Source organism: Oncorhynchus mykiss, chromosome 28, assembly GCF_013265735.2.
Source record: "Oncorhynchus mykiss isolate Arlee chromosome 28, USDA_OmykA_1.1, whole genome shotgun sequence".
NCBI classification, from domain to species: Eukaryota; Metazoa; Chordata; class Actinopteri; order Salmoniformes; family Salmonidae; genus Oncorhynchus; species Oncorhynchus mykiss.
In genome coordinates, this window is record NC_048592.1 from 28,971,877 (window position 1) to 28,982,700 (window position 10,824).

At 44.0% G+C, this 10,824-nt stretch overlaps 1 protein-coding gene across 2 annotated transcripts; it reads left to right on the forward strand.

The window, feature by feature from the left end:
* The first annotated feature begins 256 nt into the window (after window positions 1-256).
* LOC110508211 (plexin domain-containing protein 2) lies at window positions 257-10,457 on the forward strand. 2 transcript variants are annotated; one of them, XR_005040253.1, is made up of 14 exons: window positions 257-805; window positions 2,573-2,745; window positions 4,264-4,407; window positions 4,631-4,700; window positions 4,913-5,035; window positions 5,925-6,043; window positions 6,151-6,250; window positions 6,388-6,483; window positions 7,416-7,497; window positions 7,661-7,721; window positions 7,819-8,055; window positions 8,808-8,846; window positions 9,094-9,257; window positions 9,547-9,688. XR_005040253.1 is itself a non-coding variant. In XM_036966772.1 (14 exons), exons 1-14 carry the CDS (start codon window positions 718-720, stop codon window positions 9,775-9,777), a joined length of 1,731 nt encoding a protein of 576 aa, XP_036822667.1. In that variant the 5' UTR covers window positions 258-717; the 3' UTR covers window positions 9,778-10,457. The 2 variants fall into 2 exon arrangements, 1 of the variants encoding a protein (XP_036822667.1); XM_036966772.1 differs by having other exon boundaries at window positions 258-805; window positions 7,819-8,059; window positions 9,547-10,457.
* Window positions 10,458-10,824: the final 367 nt, after the last annotated feature.

Sequence of the window (10,824 nt, forward strand, 5' to 3'; positions counted from 1 at the left end):
GTGAGACATGTCACACTCATCCAATCCATGGAATTCTCACAGGAACTCGCTCTCATGGAGGTGAGAAAACACACACACAGTACACAGAGAGAGAGAGAGAGAGAGAGAGAGAGAGAGAGAGAGAGAGAGAGAGAGAGAGAGAGAGAGAGAGAGAGAGAGAAAGAGAGAGAGAGAAAGAGAGAGAGAGAGAGAGAGAGAGAGAGAGAGAGAGAGAGAGAGAGATGGAGGTCCTATTCTACTCAGCACGGAGGCAGACTGTTTTGGTGAGTGTGTACAACGTTTCCAGCGCTTATGCACTGTCTCCACTCTCAGCTTATTAAAACGGAGATGACCTGCAAGAGGGAGAGAGACAATAATAACTTCAGCATCGCACTCAAGTCATTGTCAACATACTTATTATCTTAGCCCTATCAAGTGACCACAGTCTTTCCAAGACAAATAGATTTAGTCCATTTGAATTCTTGTTAAATGGGCATTTCCCGGCGACGGGAAGTATTGCTATTGAAATTGTTAGTATTTTATGTTAAAAATGCAACTACTGGATTTTATTTCATAACTTGCTCTGCGTTTTTGTTTGAGAAGTGGACAACATTCTGACGGAATAGTATCGCCTTGAAACCAAAAGGACCTTGCGCAGATGAAAAGTTGTCCAACTGAGTTTTTTATTTGACAGTGCGCTTTGGGAATTTAAAAGGGAATAACAAGACTTAGGAACTGATGATGACGAAGACTGTCAAATTTATCACGGGAATATTTATAGTTTTCCAGTATCAAATAACTCATGTGGAATTGATGCCTGCCAGTGGTAAGTCATTATTTAAAATAGTCTTTATTTATCGTAAGTCATTATTGTTCTTCAATTCTCTTTGGTGTGTTTGTTTTTGAAGCTCAGCCATGTGGACTAAGATTTCTATATAGCCTTAATGTTTTGGCAAGTTATTTACTTTTCAAATAAATCAAAATATTGAAGGAATTACTGTAAACATTAGACCAGTAAAGTACAGGATAAAATGCTGTGATAGGCTACATCACTGCCATACTGAATCCTTAGAGAGTGGACACAGTTCTCTGGCATAGAATAGAATACTTCCCAAGTGACTTTCCTAAGATAAGAGGAGATAAGATAACTTAACAAGATAAGTGGACTTGCTACATAAATGTCACTTTGCTGACATGCATGTAGGTTTGTTACTGCTTTTAGTGTCAGTTCATGGCTCATTAAAGGGGCAATAAGTAATTGCGACATTCATTTGTATACCCATGGATTCTTGAAGAATATAATTTATAAATGCCTCATGAGCTTAGTTCAATTGTCACACTCCATCAGAACCCAAACTAGGAGCTTGTTTTACTCTGGTGTTTTGTAAGCAAAGTAATTGTAAACAAACACTGTATAGCCTCAAAACAAGTTTAAAACTGTACATTTGATCTCATGGATGGTCAGTCCTTGCATCTGTAGCTCTGTCTTAAAATGTGTCAGATGCTACATGTATCCAGCCCCATCCCTAAGCTATTTACCAAAGCAGTGGTGGGCTGCCCACTTTCTTACTGTTTACAACTGCAGATTGCTCATTAAACCAGTTTCTTTTAGGTGTTCTATATGTCTCCCAACCACAATAACACTTCTACGTCTGCTGATGCTAGTAGAACACTATGTGACATACTCTATGAGACTCACAACATGTCTTCCTCCATCATAACTGCCCCATAACGTCTGGGTTGGGCCTGCCAGTGTGAAGAATGTGCGGCAGCCTTTCACTCTCTCCTGCGAAAAGAGGGGGGAGTTTAGGTGCACTGCTGTCCCTGGCAGGATGATTGAGGGAAGGTGGATGTTTGTTTTTCCCAGGGAAGAGAGGTTAGTATGCTGTTTGTGTCTGTCACATGTTGACACTGACAGGCAGGCAGACGTAGGCTAGTATATAAAGATGGGTTTAGTTCCAAGGACTGAAGACGTTCAGTCATTGTCAACCTCACATGGGAGATTCCTGGGCCCTTTTCAAACACTGGTGAGATGAAGCGTAACCAGCACACTATGTCACAGGGAGCCCCTTCTACTCTCCTCAGGGGTCTCCCATCCTGGTGTGCAGGGGTTGGCCCTCTCTAGATGAGAGTCAGATCTGGATCAAATACATTATGTGTCAAATACTTTGAAGTGTACGCTTGATTTAGCTTGACCAGAATTCAGGGTGGTTTGCATTGGTTCCATTGTATTCGGCAATGGAAGGCCTGTCCCAGACCTGCTGTTTTCAACTCTCTAGAGACAGCAGTAGCAGTAGAGATTCTCTGAATGATCTGCTATGAAAAGCCAACTGACATTTACCCAGTCCTTTCCGGCACAGCCTGGAGAGGACTGGCCACCCCTCATAGCCGGTTCCTCTCTAAGTTTCTTCTGGCATTTCTAGGGAGTTTTTCCCAGCCACCGTGCTTCTACACCTGCATTGCTTGCTGTTTGGGGTTTTAGGCTGGGTTTCTGTACAGCACATTGAGATATCAGCTGATGTAAGAAGTACATTTGATTTAGGCTAAATCATTGCACACCTCATGTATCTGAATGTGTTTTTGTTTGGTCAAGGTCTGGGGAGTGTGTCTGAGGAGCAGGGATCCTCCAGCCAGAGGTGGAGGAGGTGGCTGGCCATCCCCAGGCCGGGTGCCCCGAGCTGGGCCAGTGACGACCGCCACAGCCACTACAAGGACCAGGATGACCTACTGACTGAGGAGAGACATGACAACAGCTCCCAGATTGAAGTAGGAACAACAACAACAATTTCAAAGGCCAGGAGTTTTCCTGACATCCTGACCAGGACAGTAATAAAGTCTGGGCCCTAGTTAATTAGACCCCAGGGTGTTTCCTGACATCATGACCAGGACAGTAATAAAGTCTGGGCCCTAGTTAATTAGACCCCAGGGTGTTTCCTGACATCCTGACCAGGACAGTAATAAAGTCTGGGCCCTAGTTAATTAGACCCCAGGGTGTTTCCTGACATCATGACCAGGACAGTAATAAAGTCTGGGCCCTAGTTAATTAGACCCCAGGGTGTTTCCTGACATCATGACCAGGACAGTAATAAAGTCTGGGCCCTAGTTAATTAGACCCCAGGGTGTTTCCTGACATCATGACCAGGACAGTAATAAAGTCTGGGCCCTAGTTAATTAGACCCCAGGGTGTTTCCTGACATCATGACCAGGACAGTAATAAAGTCTGGGCCCTAGTTAATTAGACCCCAGGGTGTTTCCTGACATCATGACCAGGACAGTAATAAAGTCTGGGCCCTAGTTAATTAGACCCCAGGGTGTTTCCTGACATCATGACCAGGACAGTAATAAAGTCTGGGCCCTAGTTAATTAGACCCCAGTGTGTTTCCTGGACAGGTCTTGTGTTTAGGAAAAGTCAGGACCCTGTCATGTTTAATAATGTTTCATGTTCTGTCATATCGGCATGATATAGAACTCTATGCACTCTACATCTCACTGTCAGAATCAAGCTTGAAATGATCTCTCATTGTTCAGCACAAATTCAGGACTTATAGTGTATAACATCTAACACAGTGTTTCCCAACCTTGGTCCTCCAGTACCCCCAACAGTACACGTTTATTGTAACCCTGGACAAGCACACCTGATTCAACTTGTCAACTAATCATCAAGCCCTCAATGAGCTGAAGAGGTGTGTATGTCAAGGGCTACAACAGGGTTGGAAAACACTGAATTATAACATGAATGTTGTTTATCCCAGGAAACACGGAATGCTAACATGAATGTTGTTTATCCCAGGAAACACGGAATGCTAACATGAATGTTGATTATCCCAGGAAACACTGAATGCTAACATGAATGTTGTTTATCCTAGGAAACACCGAATGCTAACATAAATGTTATTTATCCCAGGAAACACTGAATGCTAACATGAATGTTGTTTATCCCAGGAAACACTGAATGCTAACATGAATGTTGTTTATCCCAGGAAACACGGAATGCTAACATGAACGTTGTTTATCCCAGGAAACACGGAATGCTAACATGAATGTTGATTATCCCAGGAAACACTGAATGCTAACATGAATGTTGTTTATCCCAGGAAACACTGAATGCTAACATGAATGTTGTTTATCCTAGGAAACACCGAATGCTAACATAAATGTTATTTATCCCAGGAAACACTGAATGCTAACATGAATGTTGTTTATCCCAGGAAACACTGAATGCTAACATGAATGTTGTTTATCCCAGGAAACACTGAATGCTAACATGAATGTTGTTTATCCCAGGACATGAACCATAGCTACTACACATCTAAGATCTACGGGGCTACAGAGACTGCTGGTAAATATCTGTGGGTGGACATAGATCAGCTGGACCCAGGGAAGGGGAAGATCCACGGCCTGCTGTCCAACACACACAGACAAGCAGCGGTACGCAGCCTTAGGGCAGAGGATATCAAACCATCAAGGAAAAGGGCATGCTCCTGTTTAGTGGATACTGTCATGACAAGTCAGCGCCTAGCTCTGCAGCCGACTGCTACCTGTATGACTTCTACAATATCAGTGATGATCACTCATACCTTGTGGCACCTTGTCTTGTCACTGAAACTCATCTTTGTTTTTGTGGTTTTTCTCCTTTCATTTCTCCTTTCAGAGTGTTCATCTGTCCTTTGACTTCCCGTTCTATGGTCACATACTGAGAGAAATCACAGTGGCAACTGGTGGTATGTCAAACTCTGATGAATGAGAATGAATATGTGAGAGACTACCACCATTATAAGGGACCTCCATCATCACTTCCTGAAATAAGAGGTGTGTGTGTGTGTGTGTGTGTGTGTGTGTGTGTGTGTGTGTGTGTGTGTGTGTGTGTGTGTGTGTGTGTGTGTGTGTGTGTGTGTGTGTGTGTGTGTGTGTGTGTGCGCACCCCCTCCATCAGGTTTCATCTACACAGGCGATGTCATCCACAGGATGCTGACGGCCACTCAGTACATCGCCCCTCTGATGGCCAACTTTGACCTCAGTATGTCCACAAACTCGACCATCAGTTACTTTGACAACGGTAAGACATATAGACATAGAGCCAAACAGGCAATTGTGTCTCGATAGATGTTAAGCCCTGCTCAGTCAATCAAAGGTTTTCTAGAAAAGTCAAGGGCAACTAACTTTATCCATGTGCAGCGAATTAACATAGCTACTGTCTTTGTGTATGTGTGTTTCTCTGTCTGTCCTTTAGGTAAAGCCTTGGTGGTCCCAACCAGCCTGTGTGTGTTTCTCTGTCTGTCCTTTAGGTAAAGCCTTGGTGGTCCTAACCAGCCTGTGTGTGTTTCTCTGTCTGTCCTTTAGGTAAAGCCTTGGTGGTCCTAACCAGCCTGTGTGTGTTTCTCTGTCTGTCCTCTAGGCACAGCCTTGGTGGTTCTAACCAGCCTGTGTGTGTTTCTCTGTCTGTCCTCTAGGTACAGCCTTGGTGGTTCTAACCAGCCTGTGTGTGTTTCTCTGTCTGTCCTTTAGGTACAGCCTTGGTGGTTCTAACCAGCCTGTGTGTGTGTCTCTGTCTGTCCTCTAGGCACAGCCTTGGTGGTTCTAACCAGCCTGTGTGTGTGTCTCTGTCTGTCCTTTAGGTAAAGCCTTGGTGGTCCTAACCAGCCTGTGTGTGTTTCTCTGTCTGTCCTCTAGGTACAGCCTTGGTGGTTCTAACCAGCCTGTGTGTGTGTCTCTGTCTGTCCTTTAGGTAAAGCCTTGGTGGTCCTAACCAGCCTGTGTGTGTTTCTCTGTCTGTCCTCTAGGTACAGCCTTGGTGGTTCTAACCAGCCTGTGTGTGTGTCTCTGTCTGTCCTTTAGGTACAGCCTTGGTGGTTCTAACCTGCCTGTGTGTGTGTCTCTGTCTGTCCTCTAGGTACAGCCTTGGAGGTTCTAACCAGCCTGTGTGTGTTTCTCTGTCTGTCCTTTAGGTACAGCCTTGGTAGTCCAGTGGGATCAGGTTCACCTACAGGACAGTGTAAGTCAAGGCCCATTTACCTTCCAGACCGCTCTGCACAGCGACGGACGCATCGTCTTCGCCTACAAAGAGGTGACGCTCCTCTTCCTCGCTAACTATTACTTATTCTAGAGAAGTAGAGCTATTTGCCATTAGCTTTAATTGTAATGAATGTGTATACCTCATTGTCCTGTGTGTAGGTTCCCATTGACATCAGTGAGATCAGGTCAGTGAACCATCCTGTCAAAGTGGGCCTCTCAGACGCATTTGTGGTGCTTCATGAGATTGAGCAGATACCCAGTGAGTATCATAATACTTCACTACTCTCTGTGTGTCTCTGTGTGCCCCCCCCCCCCCCCGCCCGCATCCCTGGTCCTCCAGTAAGATTAGATCTGACTGCAGTCTGATCACCATTGACCACCTTCTCATTCTGCCAGATGTTCGCAGGAGGACCATCTATGAGTACCACAAAGTGGACATCCTCAAGTCCAAGATCGCCAACTCTACAGCGGTTGAGATGCTTCCTCTGCCCAGTAAGTTTATAGCCCCGTTTATACCTTGTTCTAACGTGTCCTGTGTCCTGATCTTGTCCACATTCTGATTGTGCCCGCATTTTCAGACGTGCGTCTACACATAGTGTTAAAATGTGTCACTTATCTGTCCACTGTGTCCACATTTTGACCTGCTTTCCTGGTCTCTCCCTGTATGTAAATCATTTGACAGATATTCTTTCAAAATAATATTTATTTATTTTAAGACATACTGTATATTGATGCCATAAGTCAATTGTGCCACGTCAATGATTTTAGAGGGCCTTATACAGTGGGGCAAAAAAGTATTTAGTCAGCCACCAATTCTTCAAACAGGTGCCATTAATACAGGTAACGAGTGGAGGATAGAGGAGCCTCTTAAAGAAGAAGTTACAGGTCTGTGAGAGCCAGAAATCCTGCTTGTTTGTAGGTGACCAAATACTTATTTTCCACCATAATTTGCAAATAAATTCATTAAAAATCCTACAATGTGATTTTCTGGATTTTTTTTTCTCTCATTTTGTCTGTCATAGTTGAAGTGATTATGAAAATTACAGGCCTCTCTCATCTTTTTAATTGGGAGAACTTGCACAATTGGTGGCTGACTAAAAACTTTTTTGCCCCACTGTATATTGATGATTTGAATGGTTTCACTCTACAGATCCGAATACACTTGTAAAATATCCAGACACAGTGGGTCCCTGGCTACCTTTGGAGGTGTTCAGGAAGATCTGATCACAATCAGTCTTTTAACCATCTACACCAGTCCAAAAATGTTGGCAGAATCAGAATCAGGGCAAAGGACACGTTAGAACTAGGCATAAACGGGGCTTAAGTCTACAGGGCTCTTTACAGTTATATCTATGGTAATTATTATTTGTGCTGGGCTAGAGCAACTTTTGGTGTACTAGGATCTCGCTTTTTTTTTCTCTCAGCTTGTCTTCAGTTCTCCAGCTGTGGACCTTGTATGTCATCTGAGATCGGCTTCAACTGCAGCTGGTGCAGCAGACTGCACAGGTAAAAGTCCAGGTCAAGTTTGTTATTGCCATTTGTAGGCACAGAATGCATACAGTGGAATTTCGCTGTGACAAGAGTTCAAAGAGAAATGTAACAACCTATCTCTCCCAAATCAGCGCCATGTTGTGTCCTAATGGTTGTTCTGTTCTGTTATTTATAACAGGTGTTCCAGTGGCTTTGACCGGCATCGTCAGGACTGGGTAGATAAGGGCTGTACTGAAGCGGTATTGAACAGTTCACTATTCACTTCATTTGTTTTCTTCTGCCTCAAGGAAACTAATTCAAAACTGGAAACTAATTCACGTTGTCTTGATTTCACAGGGGAAAAACCAGAGCTGTGTTCAGATGGTTCACACCAACACCACAACACCTTACAATGTGCCTAACGCTCACACTACAACCACTCCAGTTGCCATGACAAGAACAGTGCGACAGCGGACTACCACCTCCATCACCACAACTACCTCCTCTACCACCACTACCACTGCCACTACTACATCCAGAGCCAGACCTAGCCCCACTGTCACCACTGCCCTCCCCTTCACCAGTGCTCCTACGGTGGGTAAGTAGTAGTACCTGGCCTTTTTGATCAAAACAGAATTACCATTTGGTGTGATGGGATGAGTGAGTGACATTTACCAAGCCATTTTACAATGACTTAACATTTACCAAGCCCTCGTGGGTTTACAATGACTTAACATTTACTAAGCCCTGGTGGGTTTACAATGACTTAACATTTACCAAGCCCTCGAGGGTTTACAATAACTTCATATTTTTAAAGTCTGAAGTGGTGTAAGAAATAGAGTGGAAACACATTCTAGTTCATTCCTGCTTACACAATCCAATGCTTTGAAACCCTTGATGGGAAGTGAACAAGTGCACAGTTGGAAGTGAACAAATGCACACTTCAGGTAGAAGGATGGAGAATGGGAGTTGGGCTGCGGTTTGTGTTTGCTCTAGCTGCTCAGGGACGTAGAGATGACGAGGGTCCGGTCTGCAGCTATTTCCCAGCCTGCTGTCAGATAATTGTGCAGCCGCTTATACAACGCAATGACAAATACTACACACTGGCACCATACTGCACACGTGGATCTTATCTGCTGAATGATGCCTCTCACTAGGTATCTGTCTATGTCAGTCTGGGGATTGATGGAAGGTATGTCTCATCGTATACTGTTTATGAACACACACAGTACATGCCTATATGGCTCTGGGATAAACATTAAGTACAGGCCTCTGACTTGCCTCAGAAAGCTGGTGACCAGTTTTCATTTGGCCCTCACTCATCCATATGTATTTTGTTCTTTCAGATGACACTAAGATTTCCCTGCACACAGAAAAAGAATCGCGTAAGTGGTTGCCAATCTCTTGCATGGTTCCAACATTCTCATGAATAATACATGATATTCAAGATAGGCAGGATTTGCACTTTTGAGACTATTATATTTGTTTCATGACACTGGCAAGCTACATAAAACACACCTAAAGCATTTTTATTAAAACAAATATTATTTTGACCCAGATATGGGCGACAGCCCAGCAAACAGTGAAGATTCCTACAACGTTCGGTAACGTTTGTTACTTGTCCCCCTCCAGCTGCTGAGGTGGACGAGCCAGAGGAGGAGCAGAGAGAGGTGCGCCTGCAGACTGGTCTCCTGGTGGGTATCTCGCTGGTCATGATCACCATGGCAGCAGCCATCATAGCAACGGTGTACATGTACAACCACCCGACCTCAAGTGCCAGCCTGTTCTTCATAGAGGTAAGTAGGCCTACTGCCCCCTGCTGGCCTGGCTGGCACTCACAAGCATTTGTATGTCTTTATTTACAACTTGATTTGGTCAGGGAAGTCACTGAGAGTACATCTAATTTAATGTATTTTTGTTAAGGCTTAACACATTGTGACATTTAGGTAATTGAAGACCTTCATCAGACAATGTCAGACATTGTTTTTGCCTATATGGAGTAGTTACACATTTTAGGGAAGCTCTTCTAATACATTTTGTTTAGCACAAATCTCCTTTAAGTTCTTCTACCTGTGCTTCCCACAGAGGCGGCCCGCACGCTGGCCAGCCATGAAGATGAGGTTCTGTCGCAGCTCAGGGAACCCTACGTACGCCGAGGTGGAGGATCCAGGGCTGGAGAAGGATGATCTGGTGGTCATCGACCCCAAACACACCTTCGTCATCTCCGGCCACGACCGCAGGGAGAGCTTCATGGACAGCAAGGATGGCTTCATCGTCCCCAACCAAAGAGAACGGTTCCTGTCAGACCATTGCTGACTGGATCTAAACGGATCTGACTGAAGCGGACCTGGCCAAAACTAACCAGACCTGACCATTCAGGAGGCTTTGGAGAGGAACTTGTATTTCATACTGTGGAAGGAGAATGTATACTTCGCTACCTTGCATTCTAACTAAAGTGCATGAATAAAGGAACAGACTGGATTTGTAAGAGACCATATTCAGACACGTAGAGGACAAATGGAAGTTTGTGGGGGAAAAAAACATATTTTTTTTGTTGAAACCAACACGTTTGGGCCTTCTTCAGTTCTACCGTGGAAGTGGAATTCCTTGAACTAATAGATGGCCTTTTATTTAGCACGTAGAAACGTCAAGGTTCAGAGCTGCTGAGGAAGAAAAACTAGCTGATTTTAAAAAACAATGAAATATATAAGCTAAGAATGTCCTCAGCATGTTGACCAGGTTTTGTTTTTCCTGGTGGAACGCACTGCTACAGCTGACTGGAGATGGAAATGGCAGTGCCTCAGGAGAATCTCAGGCCGACTCAGAGTGACTCAACTCAACAACTGCTACAGGACAATCTTGAACAATGTGCTGATGATTCTCTACTGTACATATGCTTAACCTGCTGTCATTTTCATGACATTTGAAACATTTGTGATTTGTGTGCTGTGATTGCAGAGGACAGGACACATAATAAATTAAACTGGACAGATTAATTAACCTACACCTCTCAGGTAATTTAGTCGTGTTTACTAAATGCAGGCCTAAGTGCAGGTGGTGGAGGTAGAATGCTGTTGAATGTCTATGGAAAACAAAGGCAAGAGCACCGTTTGGGTGAAACAAGTGGATGTTAGAAGATGCTCCTGGAAGCACTCATTGGAACATAAAGGTTGTGTTTAGAGAGTCAGCCCAATTCTGATATATTTTCCACTAATTGGTCTTTTGACCAATCAAATCAGATCATTTCACATCAAATATTTTTCAGCGCTGATCTGATTGGTCGATTGACCAATTTAGTGAGAAAAAAAAATATTAGAATTGGGTTGCCTGTCTAAATGCAGCCAACAAAATATCATATCGAAG